Source organism: Stegodyphus dumicola, chromosome 8, assembly GCF_044657685.1.
Source record: "Stegodyphus dumicola isolate Sdum_Otavi_A_Nest chromosome 8, ASM4465768v1".
Classification (NCBI taxonomy): domain Eukaryota; kingdom Metazoa; phylum Arthropoda; class Arachnida; order Araneae; family Eresidae; genus Stegodyphus; species Stegodyphus dumicola.
The window spans coordinates 100033456-100053411 of NC_140775.1; the positions used below are offsets into that span (position 1 = coordinate 100033456).

Genomic DNA, 19956 nt, shown 5'->3' on the forward strand with positions numbered 1-19956 from the left:
ATAAACTTTATCCTGTGCCTGTGACAAAACTGACTTGTGACACTGTTGACCAGCGTGACTGATTATAAACTTTCATTCACTCTGCGTCGGTAGCCAATGGACGATTGAAAGTGATATAAAAATTTTTAATTAAAATAATTAAATATTTAAAAATAAAGAAAACATGCAGCTGAAGATCCCGCATAATTAAGTAGTTAATTTGTTGAAAAACATGCCAAGGAGAAATGAGTGTCAATCTTTTGTTATCATGAAAGTTTGTTATTTTAGTATTATTGTTTTTATCACTGCTCCTTCTAAGTTATATCGAATTGTCTTCAAAAATTTCTTGTTTTCAGATTTCAAACATTTTTCTTTGAAATTTGGGATGCATTAGTTTAACATTTGCTTGTATTTGTACCAATTAGGAGTTCTGCTACTCAGAAAATGGGTCTTTACTTTTTTTTTTAATGACAAGAAGTTGTATAGTTTAGTATTGCGTCGCGAAAACAGAAAGGTAATAAATATGACTTGGCACTTTACACATTACTCAAATTTGGTTTCGAAACTAAAAGCGATGGACTAATTCGAAATTTCGTTAACTCATTCTTCAGAATCTACGAGTCACAAAACTGTGTGTGGTTCCCCCCTCCAGCCTAAAGGGGGGTAGTTTCGAAATAAATATATATTCACTATGTATGTCCGTTTCACGTTTTACTTACCACATATTATTGCCCTGTATTATATTTAAAGAAATTAAATAATGAAGAATCTGCATGAATGTTTGTATGTTTTTCGCAATGAGAAAAACGACGGTAACTAGAGCCATCAAATTTTGAATAATGTAACCCTCCACCCAAACATGGACACCTGGACGCCGGAATTTCGAATTTATCTTATAATCTATTTCATATTTTGTAAAATTTTAACGAATTTTTGATTAGCAAACTCAACGATTTAAAAGCGAGCAATGGCAACACTCTATAGAAAATAACATTTTTATCTCCATCGCGCGAGACTGTGTATCGGAAATTCTAAAGATTGTTTTTAAATATTTGGGGATATTGTTGTTGAATTAACAGAGCTTATGTGGTTTAAGGGCGAAGAACATGATATTCAATAAAAATAATAAACACACAAAACGTTAGAAAAAGATCCTTTGGCCGCAATGACACCTTTCAGATTTTATTTATTTTTTATTTGTTATTCCCTCCCTCCTCGGAAAATCTCAGAAAATTAGGGTAAAAAAGAAATGTGTGTATAGAATAATCCCTTATTAGAGTAACTGATTTTCTTAGATAGAAGGGAGATTGTTTTAATTCTGTTTTTTCAGACGAAGGTCTAAGTACTTTCGGAAGATTTTTAGACTTCGGAATCATAAAATTTTAGATAATCTCTCAAATTCGAAAATTGTTGATGTATGGCCCTTATCAGCCATCAAATGATAATGTCAGACGTATATTTCCTAAGATGGACATATATCAATGCAAGGTATTTAGAAATATTTAAAAGATCTTTTTTCTAGAATGCTTGATGATAAGTTTTATTCCAAATATGAATGCTGAAATTTTGCATATGAGATGTGTATTTCCATTTAGACTGCTGTAATTGTAAGTTCAGTAAGTGTAAAATGTTTCTAGTCTCCGAATTAACAATTAGTTTACAACTAATCTCAATTTTAAACTATTTACTCGATTACCAAAAACAAAATAAAAAAATAGATTTAAGAATTATTTTTATGTAGTTCCAGCGATTTATTTCAAATGAAAGCAAGAATAGTTTAGGTAATATGTTATTATTATGTAGGAAATGTAGTGTTAACAAGTATTCTTGACGAATTTTTCTGCAAATAAGTTTAATTTTTAGGTAGGAAAATGAATGTATGCTTTGCATAGATGTTAGGAATATATTTATTTTCTCATACATAAAATTGTACTGTTCCTGGTTTAAATCTTTGCTAATTAATTACAACTTATTTTTAAATCGAAGCTGTGCATTAAATAATTAAAATTTTTAGTTTCGAAGGTAATGCAATAAAATATAATGCCTGTATGTGATCACGCAGAAATATTTTTACAGGAAAGAAAAAGCGTAATGCACTAATGTCCCCATATTCGCTCGGTCGGAATTACCTTTCACGTAAAATTAATAACATTATTTTTAACTTTATGTAAAAAGTAACTACATACAAGAATAGCATTCAAAAAGAAGTTTATATTTAGGAGTTGTTGTATATTTAGGATAAGTATATATATAAGTTGTATATTTAGGAGGGAAAAAAAGAGCTGAAGGACTGCCATCCCAGAGAGCAAAGATTTTAAAAACAGCACAAAATACTTTTTACATCAATTAAATCGTTAAAAGCTATTTATCTCGTTTGATCTCCAAGATATTTATCACCTAACGGTGAAATTATTTCCTGATAAAAATGGTTATTATGTTAACCGTAAAGAATATATTATAAGGTACTTCAGCTTCAGTTTTTTAAATTTGCAAATTAGTTTTGGTAATAATTAATTAACTAAACGTAAAAATCGAAAGTTATGAGAACAAGTTTTAAAATTTTCTATTCTTTTTAAAAACACCATTTAAGAAAAAAACAGGATAATAAAAGTTATGTATTAAGTATATATGTGTATAATATATGTTTGAAAATAGCTGTTATAAATATGTAGGAACATTATTATTTGACGTACTTCATTTCTGCTTCATAACTACGGAAAGTTAAATCATTAATCATTAATAAATTTTCAACAACAATCATGTAGTAAATGAAACACTTTAAATTATCTTTTTTGTAAAGTAATTGTAAATTATACTTTATTTATCATAAATTATTATTGTAAGTGTATAACAGATGTATTACAATAATAATTATATTTGAAATAATAGGAGACTGCGTGAAATTTACCTTTGTTGCGTCAAACAAGCTTGTGAAGAAACCCACTAGAATTTCGCTGCGTAATGTGCAAATTTCTTCAGCAGTTTTTTCTTGAATTTCATTTTATGATTTAATTTTCTTAAATTTTTCCCCACGTGTAATGTAAATAGAGGGCAGTTTCCCTTAAAAAGCATCCCTCTGCTTGAGCATAGGCCTACTTTGCCATAATTCAATAAGAATCGGCGTACTTTGTCATAATTCAATAAGTAATAAAACGAATATCTTTTGAGTAACTAATCTCCTTTTCTTTCCTTCAGGGCCAAATCATTGGAGTAAAACCTACCCGCATGCTGGAGGCAAAATGCAATCTCCGGTGGATATCAAAACTTCCTTGGTCACCCAGGATCCTCAGTTGCTTCAGAGACCCCTGTCTTGGACCTATGTGCCAAAAAACTGCAAGTCTTTGTTGAATACTGGAGAAGGCTGGAAAGTTGTTGTTGAAGGACAAGATTCTTGTGAGTATGGAAAAATGTTGCCAATTTATAAAGTTTATTTTATAAATAGAATTTTTTTGTTTTTTTTAATTCTTTGCCAATTATTTTTATCAATTTCTATTGTTTTGTCGATGATCATCAGAGTGCAGCTTAAGCGTAAATTGTATAATCATTAGGTTTTTTTCTGGAAGAGAGAAACAGGAGAAATCAGCTATGAGATCATTCAGAGTGTTTTATAATGTAATTTCAAACTGTAGTGCCAGTTAGTTTAAGTTTTCAATGTAAATTATTGCCCTTAAATTTTACATTTTTATATAGCAGTTAGCTCTGTACTACACTAAAACACTGAAAATTACTATTCCGTTTCCATTCAAAAATTAATTTCGATTCCTTATGATTAAAGTAATGTGTTGAGTATTGTATTTAATTACGTTAATTTAAATATGTAAATACAGATGAATTTCGAATACATACTTCCTTTATTAGGTTTGTTTTCCATGTAAGGCACAACAATAAACCAAATATAACGAAAAAAACTAAAAGGAATAGACGCTTTCTTAATATAAGAAAAGGTAGAACAATGTAAAGAAATTATGACTTTTCTTGGCAGTTTTATATTCGCTTGTATACACTGACTCATTATTCGACTGCGTTTTAAATACTATTACATTCAGCACGCAACATGGCTATTTGAGGTCATTTAAAAGACATTAGATAAGGCTGTTTAAGCAGAAAAAATGAGTCATTTTTTTGTATTATCCTTGTCAAGTATCTACATCGCGGTTTTGGATGACAGGTTTTAATCCTAAAAGATCTGTTTAGCTTATGTTATCGAAACTAAATACTCAATCCGATTATCCTCAGTAAATAATTCTTGCTTAAAATGTTATCCGATTGTAAACATAATAGAAACTTAATTCACTATTTATTACGATACTGCAGTGATACTATTAGTTTGAGGCATAAACTGAAGATTCTTTTTTCCGTGATGTAAATTTGTGCAAACACAGCTACAGTACTATAACTTACATGTTAACACATTTAGTAAAATATGTTCTGTGACCAGCTTAGTGATTAGTATTTCTTATAGCATAAATCAGCGTACTGTATATAGAAATCTGTCTGTGTCAATTGTACTTCTTAGTAATTGCAGCATTCCTCCGTTTCAGTTCTTTTGACATAAATAATTAGGTCATCCAGCTTGCAGCTGGAAGGCTCATAGTTCCCAGAAAAGGTGCAACTGATTTCTCACGTTTTCTGGTAAAAAATAAATTAAAAAAAACATAAATAATCTATGTACTTTAACGTCATATTCGATACAAAATGTCAAATCTTATGACTATAATAAATAAAATTCAACTCAAAGGAAATGAAATTCTTGAAGTCCAGTTTAAAGATTTTAGTGCCCTTTCGATGCTAAGAGAACTATAGGTTTAACTTCAAAATAGATCAGACTTGAAGTGTAAGGAGAAATCGCTCACTAATAAATTTGTTAATGTAAAGGGAAACAATTTTTAGAACTGCACTGTAAAATAGATATTAGCTTATGGACCTTTTTTACAAATCGATTATAGTTTAAATGTAGTCGAAAAAACTCTAGTGATAATATACAGTGAAACTTCTTATGAACTTATGAAAATAACCAGTATTTTTAAAAACACAATTAAAAAGTATTGTATATTACTTCACTAAATTTGTAAGGTATTTTTGCTTTCCTTACGGTGCGTCTTCATTGTGTGATTTAAAAACACTTCCAACCAGCAATCGGAAAGTCTGCAGTTTGAGTCTCGGGGAGGGCATTGCATATTTTCGATCCTCTTGTTTCGACAAACCTGATAGATTGTACACAGTGACCCCCTGAACATAAGACAACAATTTTCTGGAAGCCTATGTTATCATCATAGAGAGAATTGCGTTTTATTTAGGAAAACGATACAAAATAGTCCAGTTAGAAACTATGGGGCGAAAATAGGTTTTGTGAGCTTTAGGAAGGGCATGCGCGTGCAGTTGGGATGAATTTTTTTCCAATTATCAACTTTAGATTATAATATACTAGAATATGTTTCCTCTGTTTGAGTTAGTTGATGGTATCCTGCTTAATTTGCTAAACAGCAAATTGCATTCTCGTAAAGACTGTTTTTAAATGCTTTTTTTGGGGGGGGGGGTACGTACTTGATAATTCATTGTGCGCACCTGATAATTCATTATTCTGATATAGCTGCTGTGACAAAAATAGAGTTTGTACGTGCTATTTTTCAAGAAACTTGATTCTTGTTTTTATCAGATGGTAATACGTTTTGATATTCTTACTTTCTACGAAAGAACTTTTCTACTATTGGTCAGATACATGGGGATTTTCGGTATTTATTGTTGCACAGTTTCAGCCTTTATCTACGAACCGCGATTTCCAGGAAATATTAAAATATAGTATATAATTGTTGAAGAACTTAACGTATCCTCACAGCATTGCGACAAATGTTAACTCAGGATTGCCTTGGGTACTCATGATAACCGTTATGTTAAACTTGATTCCTTAGTTCTCTAGACGTATTTCAGTTCTAGATGTATCAATAATAATGTTTTGCGACAAAACTTCGGTATCTGTTCATGTAATGTAAAGTGTTATGGAAGTCATCTTCGAAGCATGCAATTTTCTAGTCTCCTTCCCTCCCCAAAATTTAGTATGTTATTCAGCTTCTCGTCCCACCCAAATTAAATACAGAAAAAAGGCTGCAGCTCGATGTTTGTTCGAGATTACAATAAAGAGCGCCTTCATGTTTTCATTTTCAAAGACCTTTTTTTTCTCTAACAGTGTTCTTAAACTTAGCCATACTGAATAAGATTCTATTTGTGGTTATGGATGCACCCATCTGCAAAAACAATCGTTCGCAATGGCGTCAGCGTCAGCATACGCTTCAACAGTACAAAATAATACTATTCATGAGAGATCTCTGAAGGTCGTTCTTAATGGCTTAATAACATATCGAATAAAATAACAACGTTGCAAAAAGGTTTGTGTATTGTTCGAAAACTGAGCTGAAAGAAACTTTTAATTTCCAATGGTATAATCATGTAAAATCCAAAACTAATAATTCTAAGAACGACCTTGAAAGATTGCGAAACGGTCGAAGATTATATCAACTGCATTTTAAATACATCATCTGAATAAAAACTACTGGAAACTTTCTCTGTTATTTGTTGGAAATCGTTTAATTTTTTTATGCTTTGTATAAGAACTCAACATTTTCAACTTTTTTCCGCCAAAGGAGCAAGTAGAAGTTAAGCAAAAATCCCATATATTTTATCTTATTTATTCGCACATGTTTTATATTCATGTTAATGTAGTTAATTGAGATTAAATTAGCAGATATTCGCTACTTTTCTTCCATCGCTCCTATCTAAGGGAGTTTTCTAAATAGTTTTTATATTAATTTAGAAGTCAAACAACAAAAATCAGCGTTATATTTTCAAATTTTCACAGGACTAGTTTCGATGGTTTTACCGAACCATCATCCTCAGCTGCAAAAGCGCAAATGTGGTTAATCCTGTGAAAATTTGAAAATATAACACTGAATTTTTGTTGTTTGACTTCTAAATTAATACTTGTTCGGCGTGTTCTTGTATCTTAATTATAGTTTTTATATTTTAGTTTATTAAATATTGCAATGTATAATTTACGTATATTATAATATGAAATTTTAAAATTATTACAGGTAGTTTGAAATTCAGTTTTTTAGAACTTGAAAGAAAGAATACAAATTTCAAGCGCAAAGAAAATCTTCTTTTGTCAAATTAGGAAGATATTTCCAATTTAGATTACATTAAAACTCTTTTGACTCACAAACCGTAATACTATATTATAATAATATGCTTGCGTGTAATATATAGTTTAATAACATACTATTGTAATAATATATAGCTTGTAACAAATTGAAACGTTTAGAAATAATATGCATTTTCTAATAAATTGTTAAAATTTTTCGTTGGTAATAAGACTATTACTTAGACAGATGATGTATAAATATTATTTTATCTCCACTCACGTATTTCCTCTTCCCTGTTGCTTTAGCTCCAGGTTCTGAAATTTTAAAACCGTTCGTATAAGATCCTCTTTCCTCAATGCATTCGCAAAACGAGCTTCCCTAAATTTTAAAATGGATTTGCCCACATATAGTGATTGCTTGCATCTTAATAGCCAAGACAAATCCTCGCAAATTACCTGCGAAGGTCAAGTCAAACCTTACCTTTCATACTGTTGAACTTTATTCCAGCCTAATCCAAGAACTAACCACTCACAGTTGAGCAAACGCGAACTGACATTCAGTCTACGATTTTACTGAGTACGCTGCACATTCACCTTCTCTAATTATTTATGACTGTTTAGAAGCGTAAAGAATAACAGAGAAAACAGTCAGAGGAGGAGAAATTCAGGTTACAGGGAAATAGAGAATGAAGATATTAGAAATTGTAATGCTAACATTGCTATGCATTCTTATTGGAATGTAAGGTTTCTTTTAAAGAAATAACATTATAATATTTAATCTGTAGCTCCATGACTACTTTTCATCGTTCTCATTTTTGTTTATTTCAAAATCTGTCTCATATTGCTACTGCTCGATTTGCTTCCACCAGAATATGTAAATAAGCAGAGTTTTAAGCAGAATCTAAGTTAAACAAAAATCTAAGCTAAGAAGAAGGAACTGGCATCAATCGTCTCGGTAAAGCAAACCTATATATGTTTTAGGCGACTCGAATGTATAAACTCTCGATCTGGCGAGTTCCTTATTTGGCCGTTACTTAGCAGATAATTAGCCCATGAAGTTCACGGAGCCACGTGTTTGGATAGATTTTAATTCGAGCTTTGTATATAATTTTACTCTATGTGTTATCTGTTAATCCTTCTAAGTAGAGAAAATTAATTTTAGTTTGCGCTTCATCTTCAAGACAGCAATAAATTTGAATTATTTTATTTTATATTACTGTCATGCTAGTTTTAACCTTTTGAGTCAGGCCGAATTTTTTTTTTTTTTTAGGTTGAATATTAGATAATTTAATCTACTTGAAATAAAATCTTATATTTGTCTTTGCACTACTTTTTCACTGAGTGATTTTATTGTTATTTGTGAAAAGAATATAAAGAATATAAACTTTTTCTGATTAATAGTTATTTGATTCATTTCTAAACAAGTGGTTCTCAAATTCATAACGTCTTTGGTTTATCAGGAAAGTTTCACGGCTTTCGAAGTCAGAACAGTTTCAGGGCTGTTTAGTGAGGCTAAGTTGGTTAATTTCAAGAAATAAACGAATAAAATTGCCTTATGTTATAATATAAAACATACCCTTTTCCCCAAAAAATATCCGGGAAGTATATTCTGTCGAATAAATTAATTTTAATTTATGATGTGGGTAAGGTCTATGTTCATATAAAGTTCTTTAGTATGATTATATACAACTCACTCAATCCGATTTATTTTCACACTAAGTTTCCATCTCATTAAAAATCCCATCTGCTTAAAATATGGTGTCCCAGAATGAATTGAGATTTCCTGAGTTTCCATAACCCTTCAATAACAAATCACGAGATATATCAATTTAGAAGTCAAACACGAAAAATCAGCGTTATAGATCCGTTGCAAATATAACGCTGATTTTTGTTATTTGACTTCTAAATTAATATTTTTTCGGCGTGTTATTTTACTTTAAATCAGGAACCAGTTTAAAACAAACCTTTTTATTAGAGCTTCAGCTGAACAAATTACACAGCTCATGTAATAACAGAAGGGTTACGCTTCTTGTGGGATTAAAATAACGCTAAAAACAAAGTGAAATTTAAGAAATTAAAATATCATATTCACAACACAAGTCTTCCTGTAAGTTTTGGCTCAGGACCTTGATTCACGCTAGCAAAGGCTAAAGTAGATTCAAGTCAGTCTAAAAGCTAGAAGAAAATAATCGTCAGATAGTCAGCGGTCACTGCTAAAAGTTCTCTGCTAACTTCAAGAACTCTATTCGTATATGCAATGAATAATTTCATCCAGGTGGGAGTCGGTGAGAATGCAGGCCAAATATAAAATATGTAGCGTTAATAAGGCTACATATTAATAGCCAAAATTAAATTAGTTCCTTGCTGCTAATATTTATCTTCAGTAAAACGACATTTAATCTGCACATTATTTATTAAGATATCCTTCCTATCATTATGTAAATATACACTGGTGGCTCGATGAAGTCTTTTAGAATTAAGTGCTGTTAATATAAAGCTATATCACATACGCGTCGACCGCTAAAGTAAGAACATCCGATCAAATTAAACTTGTCAAGTACATTAGTCAAGTAAGAAAAACTGCTTGCCATATCATTGAGGAAACAGAGCCAATTCAGACTTAAGAGGAAACCTGTAGCAGCCTCGATATTTTGTGTCAATGCAAGGGGCACCATTTTCTACAATAGAACCGTATACGTATTTTGCTGCTCTGTTGTGAACTGACCCACACGCTCCAAAGGGTTGCACCGCACAGTTTAGAAAGCATTACTTTTAACCACATTAGTATAATTAATAAAATATATTTCCAATTTCAGGTATAGTATAGCTTGGCTATTTTATTGGTAACTTCTCTGCTTGTACACCAACATCTGTGTTAAAAATAAAATCTATTAATAGCTTTAAAACTATGGAACAATACATTGACTGCAACCGTTTTATTGCATTTCTTATTATCCTTGTTTTATATATTTAAAATTTAAAGATTAATTTTTTTAAGATAGCCACAGAGTGTAATAATTAAGAAGGAAGTTAAGTGTTTGCACAATCTTATAGCAATCCCTTTTACCCGGCAGCAACAGGACCTCACTGATTCCGGATAAGAGATTTTCTGGGTGTACTTGAACAACAATTTCCATAGCTTACTTGTTAATATTTTGTGATGCTGTAGAAACTGCAGCATGCAAATCCTCGGCAGATCTTACAAAAGTTTGCAGTTCTTCGCCAGCTGCCATTTACGTTTTGCTCTGTGTATCATCTTCATCTTATCATCTTTCTGTTTTCCCATTATTTCGTGGTTATCTTGAGAGAGTATGACGGGAACAGAGTTGTCTACATACATCCAAACATGCACTTCTTCTTCACTAACAATAATCTTCTCTGAACTTGTAAATAAATTTAAGGTATCGGTCAGGGGCGCCTGATTTGTTTTAAAATAACAAAATGTCCGTCACTCGATTTGTCATATACGAACCTACAAACATAATCATAGTCCACAATTTACACCAACAGCTATGCAAAGTAAATTGTTTATATTTGGGAATCGTTTTTGAATGTCATGGACACTATTTTTAAAGTTCACACGACGACATATAAAGGAGGATTAGTAATTCCTCTTTATATTCAGAAAATACTTTGGTTCGTTAAGACTTGTTATTTAGTCGGCAGAAACAAAGTACAAATGTTTCCTCAATTTAGGTCTTCGTATTTGTTAGTCCATTACGTATTTTTATCTCATAGCTTTAAATTTCGTATTTAAATATAGACAATTTCAAAATTCATTTTGTGAAACTCAGAATGCTAGGAGAATTAATTTATTAAATGTTAAATGCTCGTACTCCTATATTTTTACTTATTCGGAGTAGCTCTCTCTTAAAATTTATCACGTGCTGCATTACACGAGGAAATAAAACAATTTTAATTATAATTGTACTAGCATTAACTATCTAAGTACAAAATTCATAATAGTATAACTGTATTAATAAATTGATACAAAGTACTTCTTCAATATTTTTCTTTACCAAACATCTAGAGATCTTGAATAACGTAAATTTACTATACAAATTAAAATTTGGCGATTGCCTCTGCATAAGAACAAAATTATCTGAAACCGGTGACGATTGTCTTTGAAAGGTTTCACTGCATATCTTATTTATAAAATTATTCGATTTCAGTGCACATATTTGATATTCGTATGTAAAACTTTCCCATTATGCAAGAAGAAGTGCATTTTAAACTTGAAAAATTTGCAAGTTATACGCTTATATGCGAATTCAACGAATCTGCACATTTTATACTTCAGATGCAACAATTTAGGACTCCGTTCACATTTCATACAGTAATCCAAAGAATCAGATTAAAAGTTTTATATCTTTCATTGAGAAATTCAAGATCGAGCGAATTTGAACCTGTATTCATTGTTTCACATGGCTGCTTTCTAATAGGCTCGACACTTTGACGTATACCGGACAAACACGTATTAAAATGCGTGCCTGTAGCTTATACACACTGATGCTACATTTCAAGAGATGTCACACCATTGCAAAAACTCATTTATGCATATTATAGTGTAATGAGATATTTTTCTTTGAATATGGTACTACTAAAATTTGTAAAAAAATTAATTAGTTTCATTTATACTGTTGTTATGATCTGTGATTCTGTGAATGAAAATCTTAATTTATATTCCCATTAGAAGACCTTTTTTTGTATGATGCAATTTAATATTCACTCAAATCCTTTTACTGCTGATGCACCTTTCAGTCCAACATTTAACATTAATTTTTAAGTAACTATATTTTTCACACATAAATTTTATTTTTAATTTTAGTTCTATTAAGAGATGTACTTTAACCACATTGTATTTGTAACTTTCCGTTATGTAAATTTAGCGTTGCTTTCATGTACCGCATTCTACTAATGACGAGAGATTTTTAATTTCTCAAAGTCTAATTCAGAAGTCAAACAACAAAAATCAGCGTTAATTTACAAAATTTTTTCACAGGACTAGTTTCGATGGTTTTACCGAACCATCATCTTCAGCTGCAAAACCGCAAATGAACAAGATAGGAAATAATGTTTAGATAAGATAAGAAAGCCTGGACAAGAATAAGCAAGTGGCGCCATCTGTTGGCGAAACCAGAACTAAAACATAATTTCTCTAAAAGCCGAAGGCAAATTTGGATTGGAATTAGGATCGTTAACTAGAACAGAAAGATTTTTATGAATGTGAAATGCCTCTAGAAAATCCAGTTCTCCAATGGAAGATGTTTTTTGAATAATTTTGGCAGCAGAAAAATTGAAAGTGTGATTTTCGGACCAACAATGTTGAGCAACAGAAGACTTCTGTGTTTCCTTTTTTCTAACATATGCCTCATGTACTTTGACGCGAAATTTTAAGGCTCTCTTAGTTTGGCCAATGTAAATGAAACCGCACTGGCAAGGAATCCTATAAATACCCCAGGAATTCATATCCGGAATGGGGTCCTTGAGTATAGAAGTTGGAATTTTATTGATGGGAGAGTAAACAACCCGAAAGTTAAATTTCTGCAAAATATGTGCAACTTTATAGCTAATTGATGGAAAGAAGGGAATGACAACAGAATTTTTATAATCTCCTAAAATAAGAGTGTGGCTTTTAGTGTGTTGAGATGAGAATTTTTTAACTGCTTGATTAATAATGTTGGGTGAAAAGCCCTGTCAATAGCTATTGCTTTTAAATAATTTAGTTCTTCATCAAGGGCTAGTTTGGAGGAGCAAACTTGAAGAGCACGGAAAACATAGGAATAAAATGAAGCTAACTTTTGTTTAGTCGGATGACATGATTTAAAGTGTGGTGGAAGGCAAACCGATGAAGGTTTACGGTAAACTGTAGTACTGAAGTTGGATGTGTTACGTGTGACCAGAATGTCGAGAAACGGAAGAGAATTGCAAGTCTCAAGTTCAAAAGTGAACTGAATAGCAGGATCAATAGAATTCATTGTTGAAAGAACTCTATTTAAATCATCTTTATTACCTTCAAACAGGGTAAAAGTATCGTCTACGTAGCGGAACCATGCCGGGAAGTTTAAAGTTTCAAACAATTTTGATTCATAATAATGCATGTAGATATCAGCCAGGATGGGACTGAGGGGGCTTCCCATGGCTAATCCCTCAGTTTGCTTGTAATATTTATTTTGGAAAACAAAATGTGTTTGTTTCAAACAGAGTTGAGTGAGAGAAATTAGCTCATCAATTTCGATGCAAGAGAAATGAAATTCGCGAAGTCTGGTTTCTAGACATCTTAATGCACCCTCCACTGGGACATTGGTGAATAATGATTTTACATCAAAAGAAACCATGAGTAAATTACTAGGAGAAATGTTTTTAACCTTTTTTACAAACTCTATTGAATTTTTTATGGTGTAAATGTTATTGTCTAATAGAGTGGAAAATCTAGAAACTAAATATTTAGCTAATGGATACGAGGCAGTACCTAAATTTGATACAATAGGGCGGAAAGGAATACCACTTTTATGAATTTTGGGAAGAGCATATAATCTGGCACAATTCGCAACAGATGGGATAAGCGAATGTTTTAAGTTGCTTGAAATGATTTGCGAAGATTTGATCGCAGTTTTTATTTTGGATAAGTCCGAAGGTGAAGGATCTTTAGGGATCGGATTATATGGTCCTTCGTTTAAGAGTTTAGTGACACCATCGATGTAAGTGTTCTTATCCATGACGACTATCTGGCCACCTTTGTCGGCCTTTGAAATGACAATATCCGGGTTAGAATGAATCTCGCGCATTGTAGCTCTTTCTCTCGCAGTTAGATTTGGTTTCAAAGGTTTATTATTGAATTTCACATTATGAGCGATAAGATGCCTAATCATTTGTTTCTGTGAATCTGAAACTTTACTGAACTTGAAAGCTTTTTCGATAGGAGCCAAAATCTTTGGAATCGAGGGTTTACAGGTTTGTGAGAAGTTAAAATTATATTTTAGAATTCTCTCTTGTTCTTCTGAAAGACTAACATTAGAAATATTAACTATTGGCTTGATGTTTACAATGGGAAGATTTTTTGAACTACTTGAACTGGAAGACTGTAAAAGAAGTTTTTCGAATTTAACTGCAAGGGTGTTTTTATGACGGTTAACTGCATTCTCCGTTCTAGACCAAGACTTTTGTTCAAGGGCAGTGAATTTTGGATATGTTTTAGCGAGTTCCAGATGAAGCTTATAGAGTTCATGTTCAATTTTGGACAATTGTTGACGTGTATCCCTTATCACGGACCGAAGTAAGGCAAGTTTGCAATTTAACAGAATTCTTGAAACGCGACTCGAAGGTTTTTGATTAGATTTGATTTGAATAAAATTGGGGATCAATTTTTTACATTTACATTTAAGTAAAAAGTCAAGATGATTCAGGAATTTTTGCCGTTTCAGGCGTAATTTAGTGAAACGATTAACGGATGAAGGCATGATAAACAATGCAGAAAATCAAACTAAATTAACTGAGCAATAATAAAGTACACACAAAATAGCAGAAAAATCCCTCACTGAAATGAATAGAAAACAAAATGTTTGTAAGCAAAATGCATGAAATCAGACAAGCAAAGCACAATATCCAAATGTACAAAACATAAACATAACTTGAAAATTGCAAAAATGTACTCACCGAAACTCCTACAATCACAAAATGGCGGCCACACCACGTGCAAAAAAGAAAGCAAAATTATTGTGTCTTAATTCTCAAAGTCTATTTAGACATTTTATGCGCAAATTATTACTTTCTTAGTTTATTGGCTTTAACTAATCCCAGGGTTGCTTATGGAATAAAACACCAATTTTATTTGATCGTTGTTAACAAACAAACGGATCTTCTTTTATTATTACGAAAATTTGATATTATTTCTTTCTGGTTTTTAAAGCTGTTAATTTCTTATATACATATTATTCAAATTATAATACTGAAGCATCTGTTTCAGGTTTAACCGGAGGCCCATTGGAGCATTCTTACCAATTAGTACAGTTCCATTGCCACTGGGGAAAATGCCACAGTTCCGGATCAGAGCACATGGTAGATGGTAAAGGCTTTGCTGGTGAGGTAAACTATTTTAAGGCAATAAATAGTTTATGAAGAACACATGTTAATATGGTTTTTCGATTATTTCTGGTCTAGCGGAGCCAAGTTTAATAATCTAGTCATTTTTAATACATCTAGTGCTCTCCGAAGTTTAAGAATGAAATCGTAGCGCTATAGATCTGGACAAAAAGAGGCCTTTACCTTAATACACTTAACGCAATGCAGTAAAAAGACTGTTTTTGAAGAATTTAAGAATATTTACAAGAACACTGTGCGGTCTTAATAGTGCAGTATATGATTTTCTCTTGCCACGAAACTCAAAGCAAATCCTAAAATTCGTCCTATATATAAATCATGATTAGGATAGACTTTCCATGCTGCTTTATTGAACATTTTAGTCTTGGTAAAATGTTCCCGGAATGTTACTATATTATATTAATTCAGCTTATCTGAAGAACCGTTCGCACTAGTAGCGGCATTCAAGGAGTAAAATGGCCTCGATTTTTACATTTTATTTTCAATTTGTGATAGAATGGTAAATCTCTATATCTTGAAGATGTTATTTACAGATTCTGCTAACTTCAAATGGTGTTTAGTGACTCTGACTGCCGTACCGAAGGGCCCGGTATTGAATCCCGGAGAAGGCACAGATGTTTGTAAATGTATAGTGTATGTACGGCATAGCATAGGTGCACTCTAGAGGTTGGTGATAGGGAAAGAGGGGTGGGAGACTCTTGAACCCGCCTGAGGTGTTCTCCTTCATACTTGGGGGCGAAACTAAGCAAAGTCGTATTTTCACCTGCATGACTCGTGCCAAGACTCGTGCCAACGACAGGCGTAATCCTGCCTTCTTTCCACGATGAATTTCGTGGGTTTGCTCTGTTATCAGACAAGGGAGATTATTCACAACAACACAACAACAAAGTCTGTTTTCTATATACAACATGAGAAAAAAATTGCATTCAAAACCACTTGTTTCAGCACTGGTTGGGTACAAAATACCTAAAAAATTTATTTATATTTATTTAAATGTATTTTTCTTACATTTCTGTCAACCATTCTTCTGTTCTTATCTATCTGTTTTTAAATACTTCAGGGAAAAAAATTATATAGCTCTTGTAGAGCTAAAATTTCAGGTGATAAAATATTCATTATGTTTGAACATTCCATAGCTTTACAAGCAAAACTCTCAGATATCACACCTAATTCATACTACTTTCAAGAGGGCAGCTACATATCTAATAACGAGTGCTGATTATTAACAGAGCATATATTACAAATCTGCAGGGAAGTTTTGTTTTGATTTCCTCTTCGTTTTGTTACAGTATTCACCTGGTAAAAGTTTTATAAAAATATTAAAAATAGAGTGTATTACATATAGTTACCCTTGAATAACAGGAATTGGTAAATTTCATCCGGTAAAGTTTTTATAAAAATTATTAAAAATAGAGTATATTACACAGTTACCTTTGGATAATATGAATTAGAAAGTGTTTATAACAATTATTAAAAATAGAGCATTACATACAGTTACCTTTGAATAATAGGCATTGGTAAGTTTCACAAGGTAAAGTTTTTATTACAATTATTAAAAATATAGTATATTACATACAATTACCCTCTAATAATAGGAATTGGTAAATTTGACCCGCTAAAGTTTTTATAACAATTATTAAAAATGTAGTATATCACTCGTACTTGGATAATATGAATTAGTAAATTGGAAAACGAGCAATTATTCAAGATTATATTGTAATGTACTCTTTTTTATAACATGCAAGAATTAAAATCTCGGGTTATTTGAGATAACTTGCGTGCTTGTCTTGAAATCAGCACGTCAACCAAACCAGTGTTGTTAAAAAAAAAAAAAAAAAAAAAGTATGCCTCAACAAGTGAATAAGCTTGATTGCTTGTTTGTTTTTTAAATTATTATCGCTCTTATTTATTCTTAAAAGCGTGCAGATGTTATCATTGTGGAAAACATTTATCATTTTGATTGAGGAAGAACAACAGAGGAATCTTAACCTTGAGTACGGTTGCTGGTATTACTTAATAAACTGCACTACCCGTTTTGTGACACGTACCTCTGAGCTTTAAAAAAAAAAAAAAAAAAATCTGAAATGTTTCAGATTTTAAATTACGTCCAAAGGGGCGTTTTTTTAACGTTTTGAGTGTTACCTTTATTTATTAAATATCATGTTCTTTGCACTTAAACCATAAAATTCAGTTCAAGAGCAATATCGCAAAATAATGTTAAATTAAGCACATCTTTAGAATTTCCGATATACACAGTCTCGCGAGCTGGAGATAAAAGTATTTTTTTTCTATATAACGTTGCCATTTCTCGCTTTTAAAGCATTGAGTTTGTCAATCAAAAATTCGTTAAAGTTTTACAAAATATAAAATCTATAATAAAACAAATTCCAAATTTGGGATTTCAGATGCCCATATTCGCAGTAGGATTCCGTCATTCAAAATTCGATGGCTTTATGTACCATTGTTTTATCACAATGCGAGAAATAGACAATCATTTATGCAGATTTTTCCTTATTTAATTTCTTCAAATATAATGCAGGACTCTAACATTTTGTGGAAACAGTTTGAAAAGTGAACCGACGTTTATGAGTCCGACGCAAAATCGCAAAACGAAAACAATAGTCCTTCAGGGACAAAGCCCCTTTGGAGTAAAAAAAAAAAAAAGCTGCTCTATATCTCTTATTTTACTTGGCCGACTGAGAAATTTTAATTAATATTTTATAGATTTATATTTATATTTAGTAGATTTATATTTATATTTAGTAGATTTATATTTTTAGATTTATATTTCTTTTTTATAGATTTATATATAGCATTGTTCTAAAATACCTTTTTTCTGAAAAGGCATATCGATAATTTTTTCATATTTTCATTCTACGACTCAAATTATTCCTAGACGTTAAATTTAATAAAATTTGGTGAGAGAGTTACCGAGAAATTTAAATATTTATCTTGACGAACGTTATTCAGTTTACGCCAAGAATTACAATATTGGCGAAATTCTTAATTTATGTAACCTGTTTTCCTTTCCCTTTCACTGAGCACGAGTGGAGAAAAAAGGTGCATCGTTCGTTCTTTCAAATAATTTTAATAAAATGCGTAAACCACATTTAGTGTCATTATTGCTTATAACAAATATGCCAAATTTCAGGATCTATAAATTCACTTATATCTTGGGACATTTTGAATAAGAAACTCTAATTTTTTGCAAACATGAATAGAAATACATCTTTTTTAAGGTGGTGGTAAAAAGTTTAGAAGTTATAATTCAAAACATTTTTCAAAAAACATAAAAAATTTACTAAAAATACAAGTTTTAAAAATAAATAAAAAATGGGCGAGTTTTATTTAGATTGAGCCTAAATTTCGAGATGTGAAAGAAGGAATCAAGTAAGTTAAATAAAAACAAAGAGAGAGAGATTAATAAATATATGCCGAATCCAATCAACAATGAAAAGCTAAAATTTTGAGATCTAATTTTTAAAAACTACCCTGGCTAATTTTACGAAACTTGGCACTTTGGCATAATTTGAGACGTAAAATCGAAATATGGAAAAAAATTGGTACTTCATTTCAGAAAAAGTCCGATTTTGGGTGAAAATATCTATGTTTGAACAAAGCTATATGTAAATGTAATATATATCTTAAATCCATCTTTCAAGAGAAAAACGTAAGTTAAATTTTGTCAATCGGCCGAGTAGAGCAAAAGATATAGAATTATCTTTTTTTTACAAGAGTATGTAATTAATATCGATATTTACTTACAGTTGTAAGAATAATCTTAATAAAATCAGTAATGTAATTGAAACTTATCTTCAGTGAATTCTAACGCAGGTAAATAAATCTGAAGATGAAATGAGTTATTTTTTTCAATCGGTTTAAAAACAAGCATTGTTTTCTTCAATGATTTATTCTACCCACATCAAGAGCAGATTATGTTATATTTTAATAGCCATTCGAAGACGTAATCTTGAAAGTAAGTTAAACTTCCGCATATAATTTTTCACTTTTATTTCTGTATAGTTTTTCTATATAAACAGAGTGTTCTATCTAGGATATGCTAAATGACGAAGATATCAGTCGACAGTTAAAATACTTCATAAAAGAACATTTATGAATTTTATAGGTCCAAAATCAAGATTCAAAGCTAAAATAAAGACTCAAGGAAGATTTCAAGGATAAAATTATCATTGTTTTATTTGAGGCCAAATATTTAACATTTTCAGATGAAGAATGTTTCTGTATAAAGATGTTCTGGCAATGTGCTTTTTTTTATCTGAAGACCAGAAATAAACATCCCGCAGTTAATGGATTGAAATGCTAACTTGCAAGAAGCGAAAATAAGAATCCATCGCAGCTTCTAATAGGGCAAACATTACACAAGTCTGTAGTCCAAGGCCTGATTACTACCTAGAACCATAAAACCTGAGTCTAGAGCTCCAGACTCCAAAAATGACCCCAAATCATTTTAATTTCGCAGTTGGTCCCGCATTTCCTTCACATAATCAAGAAGAATTTTTTACAGGACCCTTTGAAAGAACGCTGTGCCTAGGATTCCAGATTATTTTAGTCTATTCCTATCAGCGGTAGATTCATGTATCCAGTGCCTTAAGTCGAAATTAGGTGAATCTCAAGTCGAAACTGGTAGTTTAAGAAACATAAAATTTTGACTACTAATATTTTTGTGATTGGCAGGTGATCAGTTATCTGTCTGCTGGATTCCTATAAGAAGAATTCCAAAC

General features: G+C 31.4%; 1 protein-coding gene across 3 annotated transcripts in view; it reads left to right on the top strand.

Annotated features, from left to right (window-relative positions):
- CAH1 (carbonic anhydrase 1) overlaps positions 1–19956 on the top strand; it is a 120323-nt gene that overhangs the window by 71685 nt on the left and 28682 nt on the right. For all 3 annotated transcript variants that reach the window (XM_085822174.1, XM_085822175.1, XM_085822173.1), the window contains exons 2-3: positions 3175–3372; positions 15081–15199. In XM_085822174.1, coding sequence (XP_085678300.1) covers positions 3219–3372; positions 15081–15199 — 273 coding nt within the window. In that variant the 5' untranslated portion in view covers positions 3175–3218. The remainder of the gene's footprint in view (positions 1–3174; positions 3373–15080; positions 15200–19956) is intronic.